Here is a 21547-nt window from a genome sequence, read left to right on the forward strand (position 1 = left end):
TGGGTCACCTGGATGAGGGTGTATGATGTTGAAAGACCCGAAACCACCAATGATTCCAGGAACATCGCTGAAGATGTGTCCAGTAGCATCAGTAGATATATTTGCACAGCAGTAAATTTCTTCTAGATATGAATGTGGGAAATGTATTGTTATATTTACAATTACAGGGTGCAAAAAACCTCACAAAAAACAAAACTTGTTTTCACCTATTTTGGGGTGGAAGTCTTAATTAGGGTGGGTCAGGCCCCCCAACCCCCCCCCCCCCCAGTACTCCCCAGAACAAATGAGTTCAACATCACCTTTTCAAAATAAAATCCAGCATAGATAAAATTGGATCCCACAGCTCAGTCTGCGCCTGCGCACGCAGTGCACCGTGGCAACGCAGTGACGTCATGCCTCCCGACCGCCAAAAAAGATGTCTTTCTGGTGAAAAGCGGTCAAACGCATAAACTGCATTAAGCCGCTGCTCCTGTCTGCCTCTGTTCCGTGGCAACCTCCCTTTGTCCCGCCTCCACCCCGCTACAAATCAACGATTGGGTCACGCCGCTAAAAAATGTCCTGTCAATCAAGCGAGAGGCACCACCCAGTCGAGCCGGTTCCAGCAAGTCTAGTTGGATTTTCGCTGCCGTCCATCCTTTTGCTTTTGTGATTAATTTCTGGACAACAGTAAGTGAGAAACGATGAGTATTTCACTCCTTTCTTTATTTCTTTAAATACAGTAATTAGTTGGTGAAGAGATAAACTGTGTGTGTGTGTGTTTTTATTTTTATATATTGTACCAGTAAGGTTAACGTTACGTTATTCGAGTGACCGATAGCCACAGGCGACTTCATTAATTTACTTATTCTAATTTATAACAACTTCTGTTATAACTGGGGACTCTTCAAATGAGAGGTTGGGAAGTTCTTAAAATTTACCATCCTTGGTATGCGTTGAATGAAGTTGAAGAAACGTCGTGTAATTTACATAACTCTTTAGTGCCACATAGCAAATCTGGTAAAACTGGAATTCACTGATTTTCAAATCAGATTTAAAGGGGACTTAAAGAATTGTTCATTCTTCATTTAGTCAAGGGAAAAAAGTGGATGGAAGAAGACCAAAATTGACATTTTTTAAAATCCAGTTTGAGGAAAAAATGAGAATAATGTCAATAAATTAGTTGTGTTATAGGTGATTATGAATATGTGGCATTTTATGAAAAAAATATTCTTTACATTGACAGAAGATTCTCTGCAGTATTAGGTTCCCATTAATGATCTTTGTAGAAAGCAATAAAACTGAATTCTTTCATTAAACTTTAACTCAGAGAAAACCAAAAACACAAGTAAAAAATACTTATTGACAATTATCTGTCTGTCTGTTTGTTAAATAAGTGAAGAAACAATCTGATTTAAGAAAGAATGGAAATTAACCTATGATTATTACCTGGTTAATGGCAATAGCTTTATTATTGGATTTGTATAAATATTTTTTAATTCATTTGGTATTCATAGCATCAATAGTGTTATGTTAAATTTTGTGACTTGATATATTCTGTGTGTTCTAATTAGGAATTGTATCTTGTTCAGTGAATTGCTAGTGGGGAAATATTTTTGGTTGTATTTTATATGTTAAGGTCAAAACTAAAATTTTGTCAGAAATGTGTAAACACAGTTGATTCGCATTACGGTGCATCCGGAAAATATTCACAGCACTTCACTTTTTCCACATTTTTTTATGTTACAGCCTTATTCCAAAATGGATGACATTCATTTTTTCCCTCTACATACAATACCCCATAATGGCAATGTGAAAAGACATGATTTGAAAAGGCACACACCTGTCTACATATAAGGTCCCACAGTTGACACAGTGCATGCCGGAGTCCAAACCAAACATGAAGTCAGTGGAATTGCCTGTAGACCTCTGAGACAGGATTGTCTCAAGGCATAAATCTAGGGAAGGGTGCAGAAATATTTCTTCTGCTTTAAAGGTCCCAATGAGCACAGCGGCCTCAATCATCCGTAAATGGAAGACGTTCGGATCCACCTGGACTCCTCCAAGAGGTGGCCTTCCTTCTAAGCTGAGTGATTGGGGGAGAAGGGCCTTAGTCAGGGAGGTGACCAAGAACCCAATGGTCACTCTGTCAGAGCTCCAGCATTGCTCTGTGGAGAGAGGAGAACCTTCCAGAAGGACAACCATCTCTGCAGCAATCCATCAATCTGGCCTGTATGGTAGAGTGGCCAGACAAGAGCCACTTCTTAGCAAAAGGCACATGGCAGCCTGACTGGAGTTTACCAAAGGCACCTGAAGGACTCTCAGACCATGAGAAACAAAATTCTCTGGTTTGATGAGACAAAGATTGAACTCTTTGACATGAATGCCAGGCGTTATGTTTGGAGGAAACCAGGCACCATCCCTACAGTGAAGCATGGTGGTGGCAGCCTCACGCTGTGGGGATGTTTTTCGACAGCAGGAATTGGGAGGCTAATTGGGTTTGTGAGTGGCCCAGACAGATCCCAGACCTGAATCTGATTTAACATCTCTCTGAAAATGGCTGTGCATCGCCGCTCCCCATCCAATCTGATGGAGCTTGAGAGGTGCTGCAAAGAGGAATGGGCAAAACTGCCCAAAGATCAGTGCGCCAAGCTTGTGGCATCATAATCAAGACTTGAGGCTGTAATTGCTGCCAAAGGTGCATCAGTAAAGTACTGAGCAAAGGATGTGAATACTTATGTCCATGTGATTTCTTAGCGTTTTATTTTTTTGATAAATTTGCAAAATTTTGTCCTGGACCCCTGCCTGGTCACTTGGATCGCCAGCTACCTCACTGACAGGCCGCAGTATGTCAGGCTGAGGGACACCACATCTGACACTGTAGCACCGGAGCACCCCAGGGCAGGGTGCTGGCCCCTCTTGTCTTCACCCTGTAGATCTTGGACTTTTGCTACAGCTCTGAGCTGTGTTACATCCAGAAGTTCGCAGATAACACAGCCAATGTTGGATGCATCAGGGATGACAGAGAGGAGGAGTACAGGAGCCTAGTGAGGGACTTTGATGTCCGTTGCCACACAGATCATCTACAGCTCAACACCTCGAAGACAAAGGAGATGGTCATTGACTTTGGCAAGTCCAGACCAAGACCGTGATTAGTTCAGATCGAGGGAGTTGAAGTGAAGGTTATGGATTCCTACAAGTACCTCAGGCTGTGACTGGACAGCAAACTAGACGGGACAACCCACACCAACCATCTGTACAGGAAGGGGCAGAGCAGGCTGTACTTCCTGAGGAGGCTACAGTTGTTTAACATCTGCAGGAAACTCTTGTCGACGTTCTACCAGTCCACAATATCCAGCGTCCTCTTTTACACAATGGTGTGCTTGAGGGGAAGCACATGCAAGAAGGACACATCCAGGCTGGACAAACTGATCAGGCGGGCTGGCTCTGTGGTTGGCATGAAGCTGGACTCTCTGGTGACGATGGCAGAGAAGAGAACACTGGACAAACTGCAGATATTATGGATGATGCCAGTCACCCTGTGCACACTGTCATCATCAACCAGAGGAGCCTCTTCAGCCACAGACTGCTCCTTCCCAAGTGCAGGATCAATAGACTGAAAAACACCTTTGTCCCTCGGGCTATCAGACTGTACAACTCCTCACTCGGGGCGATGAGGAGTAATAGGAAGACGTTAATTCATACTTTTGTCCACATTTATTTTTATATGTATTTGTTAATACTGTTATTGTAGGTTTAACTACGCTTTATACTTTATACACTATTTACTGTTTTTGTTTATCTTGTTAGCTTGCTAGGTACGGTTGGCTTATTAACGGCTAATTTAGCTCTTCTAACTATAACTAGCTTATTTTCGTTATTTACAATTTTATTTTACATGGTGTAGATTTTTAATGGTTCATCAGTTTATGTGTTCTTTTAAAGATATCAACATATAGTACCTACGTTCTTAGGTTTCCATTTGATAGCATATAGATTATGCTTTTTAGTTTTATGCTATTTATTATTTTATTTTTATTTATTATCAATCAATCAATTTTTTTATATAGCGCCAAATCACAACAAACAGTTGCCCCAAGGCGCTTTATATTGTAAGGCAAGGCCATACAATAATTATGTAAAACCCCAACGGTCAAAACGACCCCCTGTGAGCAAGCACTTGGCTACAGTGGGAAGGAAAAACTCCCTTTTAACAGGAAGAAACCTCCAGCAGAACCAGGCTCAGGGAGGGGCAGTCTTCTGCTGGGACTGGTTGGGGCTGAGGGAGAGAATCAGGAAAGAGACATGCTGTGGAGGGGAGCAGAGATCGATCACTAATGATTAAATGCAGAGTGGTGCATACAGAGCAAAAAGAGAAAGAAACAGTGCATCATGGGAACCCCCCAGCAGTCTACGTCTATAGCAGCATAACTAAGGGATGGTTCAGGGTCACCTGATCCAGCCCTAACTATAAGCTTTAGCAAAAAGGAAAGTTTTAAGCCTAATCTTAAAAGTAGAGAGGGTGTCTGTCTCCCTGATCTGAATTGGGAGCTGGTTCCACAGGAGAGGAGCCTGAAAGCTGAAGGCTCTGCCTCCCATTCTACTCTTACAAACCCTAGGAACTACAAGTAAGCCTGCAGTCTGAGAGCGAAGCGCTCTATTGGGGTGATATGGTACTACGAGGTCCCTAAGATAAGATGGGACCTGATTATTCAAAACCTTATAAGTAAGAAGAAGAATTTTAAATTCTATTCTAGAATTAACAGGAAGCCAATGAAGAGAGGCCAATATGGGTGAGATATGCTCTCTCCTTCTAGTCCCCGTCAGTACTCTAGCTGCAGCATTTTGAATTAACTGAAGGCTTTTTAGGGAACTTTTAGGACAACCTGATAATAATGAATTACAATAGTCCAGCCTACAGGAAATAAATGCATGAATTAGTTTTTCAGCATCACTCTGAGACAAGACCTTTCTGATTTTAGAGATATTGCGTAAATGCAAAAAAGCAGTCCTACATATTTGTTTAATATGCGCTTTGAATGACATATCCTGATCAAAAATGACTCCAAGATTTCTCACAGTATTACTAGAGGTCAGGGTAATGCCATCCAGAGTAAGGATCTGGTTAGACACCATGTTTCTAAGATTTGTGGGGCCAAGTACAATAACTTCAGTTTTATCTGAGTTTAAAAGCAGGAAATTAGAGGTCATCCATGTCTTTATGTCTGTAAGACAATCCTGCAGTTTAGCTAATTGGTGTGTGTCCTCTGGCTTCATGGATAGATAAAGCTGGGTATCATCTGCGTAACAATGAAAATTTAAGCAATACCGTCTAATAATACTGCCTAAGGGAAGCATGTATAAAGTGAATAAAATTGGTCCTAGCACAGAACCTTGTGGAACTCCATAATTAACTTTAGTCTGTGAAGAAGATTCCCCATTTACATGAACAAATTGTAATCTATTAGACAAATATGATTCAAACCACCGCAGCGCAGTGCCTTTAATACCTATGGCATGCTCTAATCTCTGTAATAAAATTTTATGGTCAACAGTATCAAAAGCAGCACTGAGGTCTAACAGAACAAGCACAGAGATGAGTCCACTGTCCGAGGCCATAAGAAGATCATTTGTAACCTTCACTAATGCTGTTTCTGTACTATGATGAATTCTAAAACCTGACTGAAACTCTTCAAATAGACCATTCCTCTGCAGATGATCAGTTAGCTGTTTTACAACTACCCTTTCAAGAATTTTTGAGAGAAAAGGAAGGTTGGAGATTGGCCTATAATTAGCTAAGATAGCTGGGTCAAGTGATGGCTTTTTAAGTAATGGTTTAATTACTGCCACCTTAAAAGCCTGTGGTACATAGCCAACTAACAAAGATAGATTGATCATATTTAAGATCGAAGCATTAAATAATGGTAGGGCTTCCTTGAGCAGCCTGGTAGGAATGGGGTCTAATAAACATGTTGATGGTTTGGATGAAGTAACTAATGAAAATAACTCAGACAGAACAATCGGAGAGAAAGAGTCTAACCAAATACCGGCATCACTGAAAGCAGCCAAAGATAACGATACGTCTTTGGGATGGTTATGAGTAATTTTTTCTCTAATAGTTAAAATTTTGTTAGCAAAGAAAGTCATGAAGTCATTACTAGTTAAAGTTAATGGAATACTCAGCTCAATAGAGCTCTGACTCTTTGTCAGCCTGGCTACAGTGCTGAAAAGAAACCTGGGGTTGTTCTTATTTTCTTCAATTAGTGATGAGTAGAAAGATGTCCTAGCTTTACGGAGGGCTTTTTTATAGAGCAACAGACTCTTTTTCCAGGCTAAGTGAAGATCTTCTAAATTAGTGAGACGCCATTTCCTCTCCAACTTACGGGTAAGTTGGAGAGGAAATGCTTATTGTTTTCCTATAGTATGCTAGCAGAGTTACTTTAGATAGATACCAATACACATTACATCATAGCTTCTGTTTCTATAATAAAATACCACATTTATAGCTTAGCCTACTAACTATAATTCAATTTTACTACTAGTCTACATACTAAAATACCTATACTACAGTATTCTCCTGTATTAATATTTAGGTTTTAAAACCTACTCCTGTATATTATATAGTACCATATTTATTGTATATGTTGTTTATTACCCTTATTATTTAAATATTAGTTATATATATGATGTCTTATCTTTCTTATGTCTTATTATTTATTATTCTATATATCCTTTTTTCTTGAGCCGCTTGGGTGGGTAGGGAGAGTTCCCATGGGATAAAATAGCTTTTCAACCTACCATCCCTGGTTCTCAAGACCAGGCACCTAAGTGGCTGTACTCTACTCTTTTCTACTCTTCTATTTTACTCTTCCTTTTTAGATATTTAGATATACCTTAGTATACTAGCATAGTTCCACCTTAGAATTGGAATATAATATATAAGATATACCTTACTGAATTTTCATGTATAATAGAAGTATGTAACTGGGCGGTTAATCTATTAGATATGCCCGTAAGCCATCCACATGTCTGTGGGAGAAAAACACAAACATTCTCTTTCAAAAAGGGGAGAAGGGGGGGAGGGGGGTTAGGAGCAACTCCTTTCCTTTTTAACCCATACCCACTTTTTTTTTTCCCTTTTTGGGGGGATGTCACATCAGTATGTAGGGTAGTTTTACTGCAACCTTTAACATCCCCAACACTGTATATTCAAATGTGCTTTCAGGTCTAAAGAATAAATAAATAAAAAGGTAAACAATTACCTTAAATTTTTAATGTTTACGTCCTCAAAAAAAAAAAAAAACAAGTTTGGAGAACTTTAGTTATCTCAAAATCTATTTTGTTTAAGTAAAACGACCTTTATTATTTTACTCAACTTAAATGGCCATAATGTGCCTGCTAAGAAAAATTTAAACATGTTGCACAGTCAGGTATTGACCCAAGAATCTTCTACTTTGTCATCAAAAATTGTTGGGGTTATTATCCACATTTATGAGAAGAAAGTACACTCCTTGAGGGCATAATCTTCAAACACTGGAACATTGGTGAATCAATCCTTAAGTACTCCTGTATGTCAAAGTGTACTTGACAAGGTCACTAAACCCCAGCATGCTAAGTCCAACTCTGAGCAGTGCACTTTGTGTTTCTTGAGTATTGTTTGACTGTAGTTTTTATGCCTATTGCCTAAAATTGTTAAGTTCTAATGAACAATGACACAACTGTTTATAAAATTTTGAACAACCTTATCAACATTGATTAATCTTCTGATATTGTTACAGCTTGTGAAGTCACTGCATGGAACAACGTCACTGAGCAGTTTGCTGCACCAATACAGCAACAGTCCTTAACTGACACATATCCCGGAATCCTTACTCTGTCCATCTTTAAAGCAAACTATGGAAGACAGATCAGATCAGGTTCAGAAGGCCAAGTTGGCAGAACAGGCTGAGCGCTATGATGACATGGCCAAATGTATGAAGCTGGTCACAGAGACTTTAGAAGATGAGCTGGCAAACGAGGAGAGGAACCTGCTGTCTGTTGCCTACAAAAATGTGGTCGGAGCGAGGCGGTCTGCCTGGAGGGTGATCAGCAGCATCGCACAGAAGACCGAACCATGTGATGAGAAGCTGTCAATGGTTAACGCATACCGGGAGCAGGTGGAGAATGAGCTGAAGGACATCTGCGAAGAAGTCTTGGTAAAGTGCTACATTTTAACATTGTTTAGCAGTGATCTGATACTATACCACGTTGCTACACTATAGTAATTGCTGTGCAAGGCTAATGATTATTTAAAAAGAAACTGTGCAAACACAAACGGCAGAACTACTACCCATTACTATGAAAGCATAGTCAATGTTATGTCTGACGGATAGCACAAAGGAACATCTGAAAGCATTTTATTTTGCAGATGTATTTAAACTGTAAAATAAATAATAGTGTGAAATGTAAGAATCCTTGGTTCCAGCAATATCACAGCCAAAACCAAACATTGAAATTAGTTATGATGTGAAACAAAAAAGTGTAAATGTTCTGGGTCCAAATAAAATTTTAGGTTTTTGCATGATGAATGCCAAGTGAATCCTCCATCCATGTGAAGATGGTTACATTTTCAATCAGTATGTTGATTCTGACTTTTGGAGTCTTTTAGCAAATATTAGGTTCATACGTGATTGTTTTGTCTCTTGTTTCCCCGTGAGCTCAGCAGTTGCATAAATATATCCACTACATCCGGAGAGGACAAGGAAGTATTGTATGGTCTTCCCACTGTTCCTGTTTTTTGGGAATTTGTGTTTAGAACAATGGTATTGAAACCTTTTGAGGGTGTGAACTGAAAAAAGACCACAATGCACCAGCAAGGTGTGTCTGAATGGATATAGAGACAGTTCACAGACACACAAAGAGGGAAGAATACTGTGTATATTCTGTACAACTGTGCTCTTTTCAATGTCCATGCTAGCTCATCTGGCAGATTGAAGGCAAATTCAAAACATTAATTAATTCAGTTTCTATACCTGCTTACTTCAAACAACTGTGCGGGCGGGGGGGGCAGCAGACATAGGGCAAGAGGAAGGGTACTCCCTGGACAGGACACCAGTCTGTTGTAGGACCAAATACAAGAATTCACATGCATAAATTCCTTAGACCACTTACTGTCAAAGGCTTAGTTTGTTCTTGATCATTGATTAGTCATTTAATGCAAAAAGTCAGATTCTGCTTCCAATCTTTCAGCTATAGGGTAGTTTTCTATATTTTTATCCTGTAGCTACAGTGTTGACGTATTTGTTTTGTTGGTCAAACAGTGCAAGAATTTTGAAGATGTCACTTTGGGCTTTGAAGAAATGGAATTAATTTTCACCATAACCTGAAATTTTGATATACACAGACCAATCAAACATGAAAATAATCTGGTCTACTCTCAGTTCTTTTCACCTCTTATTTACTCTGAAGCTCTTTGGCATCACCTTGACTACTATGTTATCCTGTTGTCATTATTGACAGAAAACACCTCTGTTAATTTTGATATTGGTACAATTTTAAAAGTTGTATTCTACAGATATTCCAGTTAGAAATGGATCTCTTTGGTCCATGTGCAGATTTAATCATTTTCTCCTTTTGCTTGACTTGTTTATGCTCTGCACTCTGATCGCTTATACAGTAGACGTGTATCATCGTCTGGTGCAGGGATCACCAACCCTGCTCGTGGCGATCATCTGTGTTGCGTGTTTTCCAACTCCCCCCTGTTCCACCCACTACTACTTAACAAAGTCAGGTGTGTTGAGCCAGTCAAGAGCTAAGAAACGCCGGACTTGTAGCAAGTAGACATGGAAAACATGTAGGGCAGGTGAAGCCCAGCAGCAGGGTTGATGACTTCTGAGGTAATGTGGACTCAATCCTGGGCCTCAGCACTTGACTAATGAGATGATGCTAGGAATGAACATATAATCTCTAGAATTCCACAAGGAGTATTTAGACTTGGTGAAGGTATTTGGTCAGATTTGGTGGGATGCATAACAAGTATGGTACTTGTTTCACATCCCACCAGATCTGAGTCGTAACCAGGAGCCTCATGGCAACACTAGTCTCTGCATTTGTAGCTAGATTGCCATGCTGTTCTAAATTGGGTAGATAATTAAGAAATATTAACAGTGCTGTCAGCAAAAAGATGTCCAAGCTCTCAGGTTATGGAACAAGTTTGGAATCTGGGGCAGAAGACAATCAGGAAAACTCAAGGGACCCGGCCTGGTTATAGACAGTTAGGAACAGTTTAGAGTTAGAAGTGGCACCTTATTAAGTTTTGATTGTGTGAGTGCAGGCAGTTGACTTTTATGCCAGAAGAATTATTCTCTTTAAATCTCTTAAGGTTGTCCAGCTATGAACAGCAAAGGGAGTAGCGCTCCCTGGTGGACAGACACCACTGGAGTTATTTATGTAGGGTGTGTTCCTCTTAAAGTCACTGTTGAGCCATGCAAAGCATGTGTACGTTTGAATTTAAACCTTAATTAGTGCCTCATTTGTTTTTAACTGTTTATTGAGTAAATATAAGGGTGTTGTTTCATGTTTGCAGTCTAGTTGATGTTTGATTTACAGAGCTGCAGGTCACAGAGCTTTCTCTTATCGTGTCCCTGTTCTGTGGAATGGTCCAGACTTAAGACGCACTTATTTTCCCTTTCGTATGGCTAGCATACTGGCATAGTTTTGTTTTACGCTTTTTACTCTTTTATCTAAATTTTGTGTCCTTTTGTGAAGCTTAGGGCTAGTGGCCGGCGATCACCTTAGTATTTCTTTTGTTTTTCTTGTTGTTTAATGCTGGCAAATTATACAGTATTTCTTGTCGTTCTGATGCCTGATTGTTTTTTTCTTTCTTTAAGGTGCAGCTCCATCCAGAGATGGGAGTTGTATTTGTGCTGGTGACCCTCCTGTCCTGTGCACCAACAGCATTTCCTGTATATTTGTTTTGTGAATTGTTCTGCAATTTATGTCTGTAGCATGGCCCAAGCAGAGGGTCACCTCTTTGAGTCTGGTCTGCTTGAGGTTTCTTCCTCAGAGGGAGTTCTTCCTTACCACAGTTACTCTGGGGGTTGGTAAGGTTAGACCTTACTTGTGTGAAGTGCCTTGAGGCAACTCTGTTGCTATTTGATGCTACATAAATGAAATTAAATTGAAATTGAAGAGCTGTGACTCTTCAATATTTCCTAGGTCTGTCCATAAAGTAACGGTCCTTTTTATTTTTTCCAAAAACTATATGGATTTGATTCATATGTTTTTACATCAGCCAAGCTTGAACCTTCGTGCGCATGCGTGAGTTTTTCCACGCCTGTCGGTTGCGTCATTCGCCTGTGAGCACGCCTTGTGGGCGGAGTGGTCCAGCCCCCTCGTCGGATTTTCATTGTCAGGAAATGGCGGAATGATTTGGGCTTTTTTTCCATCAGAATTTTTTCAGAAACTGTTAGAGGGTTTCGGTGAAAATTTTACGGGCTTCACAGAGAATAAGGAGTGTTACTACAGCTTTAAGGACGGCCCACAATGGCGCTCAGCGCGCCGTGCTCCGAGCTGTGACGACGAGGCAGAAACCACCAGATCATTTCTAAACGGATGGCTCTGTGGAGCCGGGACCGTCGTGTGCAATTTCTCTGGTTATCACAAGAGCCGGACATCAGCCATTTTCCGGCAGATTTCACTTTTAACAAGAGATTTTGTCATGGAAAGCCGCGCGGAGGCTTCGCGCGTCACGACGGAGCCGCTGATGGAACGAGACAAAGGAACACCTCCGTTTCGGAGTGTTAGAGGACAAGTTGGGACATGCCCAGTCGCGTCGTGACGCGCGAAGCCTCCGCGCGGCTTTCCATGACAAAATCTCTTGTTAAAAGTGAAATCTGCCGGAAAATGGCTGAGGTCCAGCTCTTGTGATAACCAGAGAAATTAAAAACGACGGTCCCGGCTCCACAGAGCCATCCATTAAGAAATGATCTGGTGGTTTCTGCCTCGTCGTCGCAGCTCGGAGCGTGGCACGCCGAGCGCGGCGCGCCGAGCGCCATTGTGGGCCGTCCTTAAAGCTGTAGTAACACTCATTCTCTGTGAAGCCCGTAGAATTTTCACAGAAAGCCAGATAAATTTTTCGAATGGTTTCCAGCTGCATGTCTCTAACAGTTTCTGAAAAAATTCTGATGGAAAAAAAGCCCAAATCATTCCGTCATTTCCTGACAATGAAAATCCGACGAGGGGGCTGGACCACTCCTCCCACAAGGCGAATGACGCAACCGACAGGCGTGGAAAAACTCACGCATGTGCACGAAGGTTCAAGCTTGGCTGATGTAAAAACATATGAATCAAATCCATATAGTTTTTGAAAAAAATAAAAAGGACCGTTACTTTATGGACAGACCTCGTATGTATTCTACTGATTCTTTATTAAGTTTAAGCAAGTAATTCGACATTCAATCTGCTTGAGTTAATCAGTAAATGTTTGGGCTCTGCTGTGACATAGATGAGGTGGGCATTTTACTAAATTATCCTTTTTGTTTTGTTTTTTTGTTTGTTTTTTCTTTAAAGCATCTGCTGAATACACATTTAATCCCAAAATGTAAAAGTTGTGAGAGCAAAGTCTTCTACCTAAAGATGAAGGGAGACTACTATAGATACCTTGCTGAAGTCGCTTCTGGAGACAGTAAGAAAGGTAAGTTTATACTTGTGCACCTTTTAAGTTGTGTTAGCTAGTCAGCTTCAGTCTGGGGAAAAAAAAAAAAAAAAAAACTGAAAAAAGGGTGGAGGTGGAATTTTTGCTGAGGATCTACAAATCTGACAGGTTCTGACCAAAACAGGTGGAGTGTGTAGCTGGAGTACTCCAGAACTGAGACCATTGTATTCAGATCCAAACTATGTAGATCCTTACAACTGCATTGTTGAGTTGCATTTAATAGGAGAATGGGGACCGGGAGTTAGAGATGATATCATCTACTACATTGGTGTCTCTACATTGTTGGACAAAGCAGCTGAAAACAAAGACGGATAATCACTTGATACGTAAATCCTGGAGTAGATTGGCCTAGATTGTGTCTCTACATTTCCTTGAACCTTGAACTTTCTTCAGACTGCCTTGCCTTCTCTTAATTGTGATTTCTAAGGAATTGAACCGCCCCCAGACACGTAGTGTAAAATGAGGAGAGCTCCATATATTCAGCCACACTACGCACTTGAGGCTGCTATTCTTTCTCAGATGTCGGTGTTGGCAGCTCTGCACACGCATGGACACATGCAGACTTTTAATGTCTGGTGTAGGATACAAGTAGGCAGATAATTTAGATTTTTGTTTTTAATTTTGCTGTTACAAGCATACTGCAAAAAAGTCAAGAAGAACATTATATATAGCTGTATCTTTTATTGATCAGACAACCTTCAGTGTGATTGACAGGACTTTTCTAAGTCACTGTATGTGCTGTTTTAAAGAAAAGTGTGGTTTAAAGCAGTTTAAGGATATAGTAACTCTTGCATCCTCACTCTATAAATACTCTGCATTGACTTCCTGTTTAATCTGATTTATTCCTGTGTCTTCAGAAACCACTTCAAAATCACTGGAGTCCTACACGAGTGCATATGACTTGTGCCAAGAAGAAATGGAGTCCACACATCCCATTCGCTTGGGCTTGGCCCTGAACTTCTCTGTCTTCTACTATGAGATTGTTAACTCTCCAGAAAAAGCCTGCTCCTTGGCTAAGAAGGTCTGCAAAATGCATCCTGTCACCCAGCATGGCTTCATGAGTGATGCTTTTTTTTTTATCTTAACGATTTTAATTCTGAACAGGCATTTGAAGACGCCATTGCAGAGCTTGAGAAGTTAAATGAGGAATCCTACAAAGACAGCACCCTCATCATGCAGCTCCTCAGAGACAACCTGACAGTGAGTGTCCTGCTCTCACAGCACAGCCCTCATCAGCATAAATTAATAACAAGCAGTACTAATTTCCCTTCCGCGGAACCATTCTTTAGTTTTACTAGAGTTTATTTGAAGAGACAATCAATATTTTATGGTGTTAGATGTGAAGATTGTAACTCAATGAAGCCATAACTTGAACAATCCTGAAAAAATGTAAGATTTTTCCATTTGATGTGACATCAGTTCTATAAGCAGTCGTGCCTCTCTGATCCCATCAAATCTCACAAGTACAGCAGAGTAGGTCTTGATTAATCCTTGACTGAGGGACTGCTTTTGAAAGATCAGGATCTGTACTGAATCTGCTGTGGTGACCCCAAGAAACTGGTAGTAGATGAAAGCCAAAAAAACAAGAACAAATGAAAAATCATTTACCTGTATAAAATTTGAAACAGTTTATAGAAATGACTAATGGGTTTGTAAAGTTGTCAGTGTTGCTGTATTTTATATGCATCAATTTCTGTTTTCCCAGTTGTGGACATCGGACAACCCAGCTGAAGAGGGCGAAGGTGGAGACGCAGGCGAAAATGTTGACAATGAAAATGAAAAGTAAAATCCCAGATAAATTAAAATGTAATATGATTACGAGGTCTATTAGAAAAGTATCCGACCTTATTATTTTTTTCAAAAACCATATGGATTTGAATCACGTGTGATTACATCAGACATGCTTGAACCCTCGTGGGCATGCGAGAGTTTTTTCACGCCTGTCAGTTACGTCATTCGCCTGTGGGCAGTCTTTGAGTGAGGAGTCGCCCACCCTCTCGTCTATTTTTTTTCATTGTTTAGGAATGGCTCAGAGACTGCTGCTTTGTTTGATAACATTTTTTTCAAAAACTGTAAGGCACAACTGAGTGGACACCATTCGATAAATTCAGCTGGTTTTCGGTAAAAATTTTAAAGGCTGATGAGAGATTTTGGTCTGGTAGTGTCGCCGTAAGGACGGTCCACGGCGCCTGACGGCGATCTGCGCTTTGAGGCGGCAGCATCTCGCCGTTTCAAGTTGAAAACTTCCACATTTCAGGCTCTGTTGACCCAGTAAGTCGTCAGAGAATAGAGAACTTTCAGAAGAAGTCGGCATGAGGCGTTTATTCGGACATTCCATTGTTAACGGACATTTTGTAATGAAAGAACGTGCAGGCAGAGTCGCATGTCAGGCCGGACCCGACCGCAGGGGGTCGCGACAGGAAAAACACCTCCGTTGGAAACCTTAACGGGCAAGTTGGAACATGCCCAAGCTGTTAAACAAATTCTCAGTTACTCACTTGTTGAAAGCCATCAAAAGCCGCCTGAATTTTACAAATGGTTTTCAACACGGAAGTGTTTTTCCTGTCGCGGCGCACACAGATTTGCCGAGTCGTCACGGAAACGACTCGGCGAATTTGCGCGCACGTCTTTCATTACAAAATGTCCTTAAACAGTGGAATGTCCGCATAAAGTCCTCATGCCGGCCTCTTCTGAATCTTCTCTGTTCTCTCACGACGTCCTGGGTGAATTAAGCCTTAAATTAGGATGTTTTCAGCTCGAAACAGGCCGACGACGGCGCCTGGAAACGCTGCACGACGTCCCGCTCCGTGGGAAGTCCTTACACCGACAGAAACACCCCCTAATCTCTCATCAGCCGTTAAACGTTTCACCGAAAACCAGCTTAATTTCTCGAATAGTGTCCACTCGGATATTCCTCACAGGTCCAGAAAAAATGTTGATAAAGCAACGCGCGCCGTCTCGAGCAGCGTATGAAACAAAGGAATTCAGCCGAGAGGGCGGGACCACATCTCACTCAAGGCCTGCCCACAGGGAAATGACGTCACCGACACGCGTGAAAAAATTCACGCATGCGCAGGAGGGTTCAAGCATGATTGGTGTAATCGTATGTCATTCAAATCCATATAGTTAAAAAAAAAATAAAAGGGTTGGTTTATTATCTAATAGACCTCGTATACACATCCTTCATTCCTTACCACACAAACTTTTTTTTGTTTTTGTTGTTTTTTACCAGTGGAGCCCAACTTGAAAGTTTTAGCATGATTTTTTTAATAAAGTCTTTTCCCCCTTTAAAAAAATGTAGAAAAAAAAGTTGAAATATGAAACCTTCCATTCCTTTGGTTTATTTGTTCTAACCTTTATCTATCTATCTATATATATGTGCATGATGCAGCCACGTGGGGCTCCTTGACATAAATGTTCGCTGGTGCTCTTTGACTGATGGGACAAATTTTGGACTTGCCTGAGCAAATGCTAGTTATTAGGGCCCAAATAGGACAACGTTATTTATTATTATTTATTATTATTATTATTATTATTATTATCACTTTTAAAATCAAAATTTCAGCCTCTTCCCATGCTCAAAAACTCACCAAACTTTGCAAAGTCGTCCGGCCGGATCCGAAATTCGATATTTTGGGGGTCGCGCACATGGTCGCAGTGAAATAGCGCCCCCTAGAAATTTTCAAAAGCCCCCTCCGCATTGGGGTTTTTTCGTCGTAGCCTCACGAAATTCGGTACACATATTTACCATGCCAGGACACACAAAAAAGTCTCTTACCGTCATGGTGAAATGTCGACAAGGAAGTCGGCCATTTTGATTTTAAGTTTCGATTTTGAGGTAATTTTTGCCATTTTTGGCCATTTCCACTACAAGTGATTTCATCCAATCGTCTTCAAATTTGGTCAACATCATCATGACCCCATGGTGATCAAAAGTTATCAAAAGAATGTAATTAGTTCAAACGGCGTGGCTGCTACGGTACGTCAAACTTTGGCGAGCTTTTCGGAGCACGCCGTTTCACTTCGAACGGCTGTCACGCCCACATACTTAATCGTAGATCCGTCAAACCTGCTGGACATGATGAGGGCTCTGCCCTGAACGTCTGCATATATTAACATCCCACCTGCACCATAGACCCCCCGGTGGTAACAGGAAATGTCCTATTTTTACTTTAACAGGTCCTGATGTCACATAGTTAACCCAATCAACTTCATTCCACTTCTAAAACATGCAGAACAAGTTGGTGAACGTAGGCGATGAATGCCGTGAAGTTACAAGTAATGGCGTCCGTGTGGCGGCGTGCTGAATATTGCCCATTCGCCATGAAATTACCTTCTTCCTTTTGATGGCTTTAATTTTGTCATATCATCATGAAAATTGATACACAGGTCGAGCACGACAACCTCTTACATGGGTGGGGCAAAATGCCTCAATAGCGCCCCCTTGAAACTTTCAAAAAAGCCCTCCCCATAGGGGTTTTTTTGGAGTAGGGAGATGAAAATTGGTACGTGTGACTTGCATAGACGTACAAAAAAGTCTCTTGCACCATTGGTCTACTCCAAACAGGAAGTCGGCCATTTTGAATTTTCTTGTCATTTTGGGGTGATTTCCACATGTTGTATTTGAACGAACTCCTCCTAGGGATTTTGTCCAATGCACTTCAAATTTCTTCCAGATCATCCACAGACGATACTGATCAAAAGTTATCGAAAGCTTTTCTCTATTTCGAAGGGTGTGGCCACTATGGCGCCGTCATTTTGACCCTTCGCTATGGAACATTATACTTAAATAGGTACTGATGTCACATAGTTAACACCATCAACTTCCTTCCACTTCTAAAACATGCAGAACACGTTGGAGAACGTAGGCGATGATCACAGTGATGTTACGAGTAACAGCGTCTGTGTGGCGGCGTACCGAATATTGCCCCTTCGCCATGAAATTACGTTCTTCCTTTTGACGGCTTTAATTTTGTCATATCATCATGAAAATTGATACACAGGTCAAGCACGACAGCCTCTTAGAATTCATAGGGGTGTCGCCCATGGGCGGGGCAAAATGCCTCAATAGTGCCCCCTTGAAACTTTCAAAAAACCCCTCCCCATAGGGTTTTTTTGGGACTAGGGAGATGAAAATTGGTACACATGTGTGACTTGCATAAACGTACAAAAAAGTCTCTTGCACCATTGGTCTACTCCAAACAGGAAGTTGGCCATTTTGAATTTTCTTCTCATTTTGCCATGATTTCCACACGTTATATTTGAACAAACTCCTCCTAGGGATTTTGTTCAGTGCACTTCAAATTTTTTGACAGCATCCAGAGATGATACTGACCAAAAGTTATCGAAAGCTTTTCTCTATGTTGAAGGGTGTGGCTGCTATGGTGCCGCCATTTTGACCCTTTGCCATGGAACAAGTCATGATAACTCCTTCATGCTTTGCCTGATTGACTTGAAACTTCACATGTGTGATCACGGTTGGCCCCTGAACACACCTGGCCCCTCCGTTTGTACACTGAGTGCCCCCTAGTGGATGAACCATCAACATGTCATAACTCCTTCATGCATTGTGTGATTTGCTTAAAATTTTAACTGTGTGATGAGTGGTTGCCCCTGTATGCACATTCCACATCTGGTCACAAGGGCACGCATTAGCCTGGGTAGGCGGTCGCGTGGAACGAGGGCCCATATATGACTGCTTGCAGTCCTAGTTTTTATTGTTATGTTTGACAGATAACTCTGTTCTGCATGTCTTTTAAGATGTTACACTGGAAGGGGAACAAATGCAGCAACACACAAGACTTCCTTTTTGGATATCGTGGTAGAGGACTTGTGAATGAAAGGTCTGAGGTTCAAATCCCATCAGTAACCACAAAACGCTCCCTCAGTTACAATTGCGCATATGTTCAGATAATCTCCAAAGCCTCTTTGAACTCTGAATTCCTATCTTATTGGATATGTAACATTATTAAAACATTTTATAAATCAAATTTGAATTTGTTGTGGTCTTTCTTTGATTATTTCAATGTTTTTCATTGTATTAACATTGCATGTGCAAATTTATACTTTATTTATTTAAATGACTCAGTTGTTATATATGTGTATATGTTAAATACATGTTTGATACTGAAAAAGACTCAAAATAATTACCATGAACATGATTAATTTTGTAAACTGTCAGGTTTACACACAGGTTCTGTGCTTGTTCTGTTGGACCTCAGTGCTGCTTTTGATACTGTTGACCATAAAATTTTATTACAGAGATTAGAGCATGTCATAGGTATTAAAGGCACTGCGCTGCGGTGGTTTGAATCATATTTGTCTAATAGATTACAGTTTGTTCATGTAAATGGGGAATCTTCTTCACAGACTAAAGTTAATTATGGAGTTCCACAAGGTTCTGTGCTAGGACCAATTTTATTCACTTTATACATGCTTCCCTTAGGCAGTATTATTAGACGGTATTGCTTAAATTTTCATTGTTACGCAGATGATACCCAGCTTTATCTATCCATGAAGCCAGAGGACACACACCAATTAGCTAAACTGCAGGATTGTCTTACAGACATAAAGACATGGATGACCTCTAATTTCCTGCTTTTAAACTCAGATAAAACTGAAGTTATTGTACTTGGCCCCACAAATCTTAGAAACATGGTGTCTAACCAGATCTTTACTCTGGATGGCATTACCCTGACGTCTAGTAATACTGTGAGAAATCTTGGAGTCATTTTTGATCAGGATATGTCATTCAAAGCGCATATTAAACAAATATGTAGGACTGCTTTTTTGCATTTACGCAGTATCTCTAAAATCAGAAAGGTCTTGTCTCAGAGTGATGCTGAAAAACTAATTCATGCATTTATTTCCTCTAGGCTGGACTATTGTAATTCATTATTATCAGGTTGTCCTAAAAGTTCCCTGAAAAGCCTTCAGTTAATTCAAAATGCTGCAGCTAGAGTACTGACGGGGACTAGAAGGAGAGAGCATATCTCACCCGTGTTGGCCTCTCTTCATTGGCTTCCTGTTAATTCTAGAATAGAATTTAAAATTCTTCTTCTTACTTATAAGGTTTTGAATAATCAGGTCCCATCTTATCTTAGGGACCTCGTAGTACCATATTACCCCATTAGAGCGCTTCGCTCTCAGACTGCAGGCTTACTTGTAGTTCCTAGGGTTTGTAAGAGTAGAATGGGAGGCAGAGCCTTCAGCTTTCAGGCTCCTCTCCTGTGGAACCAGCTCCCAATTCAGATCAGGGAGACAGATACCCTCTCTACTTTTAAGATTAGGCTTAAAACTTTCCTTTTCGCTAAGGCTTATAGTTAGGGCTGGATCAGGTGACCCTGGACCATCCCTTGGTTATGCTGCTATAGACGTAGACTGTGGGGGGGTTCCCATGATGCACTGTTTCTTTCTCTTTTTGCTCTGTATGCATCACTCTGCATTTAATCATTAGTGATCGATCTCTGCCCCCCTCCACAGCATGTGTTTTTCCTGGTTCTCTCCCTCAGCCCCAACCAGTCTCAGCAGAAGACTGCCCCTCCCTGAGCCTGGTTCTGCTGGAGGTTTCTTCCTGTTAAAAGGGAGTTTTTCCTTCCCACTGTAGCCAAGTGCTTGCTCACAGGGGGTCGTTTTGACCGTTGGGGTTTTTCATAATTATTGTATGGCCTTGCCTTACAATATAAAGCGCCTTGGGGCAACTGTTTGTTGTGATTTGGCGCTATATAAAAAAAAAGTTGAGTTGAGGTAACAAAATGAAGAATTTAAAAGAAATAAAAAAAAACTTTTGATAGAATCGGTTTTATTTGAGAAGAACAAACACAGTCAGGGACTGCAGGGTCTCCAGTTTGACCTCAGTTGCATCTCTGCTTTTTGCGGATGATATGGTTCTGTTGGTTTCATCAGGCAGTGAATTCCGATGCACACTGAGCAGGTTTGAGGCCAAGTGTGAAGTGACTGGGATGAGAATCAGCACCTCTAAATCTGAGACGATGGTCCTCCGTTGGAAAACGGTGGATTGTCCCCGTAGTTACTGTCCCAATGGAGGAGTTTAAGTATCTTGAGGTCTTGTTCACGAGTGGTAGTAATTCGAAGCGTGAAGTGGACAGATGAATTGGTGTGGCGTCTGATGTTTTATGGGTGATGTACCAGACCATTGTGGTGAAGAAGGTGCTGAGCCAGAAGGTGAGGCTCTCAATTACCAGTCGATTCACACTCCAATCCTAATCTATGGTCATGAACTTTGGGTAATGACTGAAAGAATAAGATCGTGAATTAAGATTCCAACGTCGGGTATCTGGGTTTACACTCCCAGACAGGGTGAGACGTTCAACTATCCGGGAGGGACTTGGAGTAGAGCCACTGCTTCTTCGTGTCAAAAGGAGTCAGCTGAGGTGGCTTGGGCATCTGGTGATGATGACCTCTGGTTGTCTCCCTATGGAGGGCTTCCAGGCACGTCCATCTGGTAAGGAAGTCCCGGAGAAGACCCAGGACACAGAAGGATTTTATTTCCCAGCTAGTTTGAGAATACTTCAGGATGCCCCAGGAAATGTTCAGTTTATTTGGACGCAAGCCTGTGATTATGGACTTCTATGTCCAGATCTTAGCAAAGGTTCCACTACTTTCCTCCATATGTATGTTTCCCCAATTTTTAAGGTACCATTGTTATAGTTCCTTATTGGACTGAGTCATATTGATGTGTTTTTGCTTGAAGAGCAAATATGCATAGATATTCATTTAAGGTTTTTAGATGAAATCTTACGAGTCCTTTGTATAAATACAGAAACGTGTTTCTTTTCCACATATGTAAATGTTTGTACAATGATCCCCATCATGTGGGCTTTCTTCAATCTTGCATTTATATTATTTGCTATTCAT

At 41.0% G+C, this 21547-nt stretch overlaps 1 protein-coding gene across 1 annotated transcript; it reads left to right on the forward strand.

The window, feature by feature from the left end:
* The first annotated feature begins 533 nt into the window (after positions 1-533).
* On the forward strand, positions 534-14463 carry LOC117532339 (14-3-3 protein zeta-like). Its single transcript, XM_034195657.1, has 6 exons — positions 534-664; positions 7755-8171; positions 12526-12649; positions 13528-13691; positions 13775-13870; positions 14376-14463. The coding sequence occupies exons 2-6, from the start codon at positions 7872-7874 to the stop codon at positions 14454-14456; spliced, it is 765 nt and encodes a 254-aa protein (XP_034051548.1). The 5' UTR covers positions 534-664; positions 7755-7871; the 3' UTR covers positions 14457-14463.
* The last annotated feature ends 7084 nt before the right edge of the window (positions 14464-21547 follow it).

The sequence above is a fragment of the Thalassophryne amazonica genome, chromosome 19 (genome assembly GCF_902500255.1).
Source record: "Thalassophryne amazonica chromosome 19, fThaAma1.1, whole genome shotgun sequence".
NCBI lineage: Eukaryota > Metazoa > Chordata > Actinopteri > Batrachoidiformes > Batrachoididae > Thalassophryne > Thalassophryne amazonica.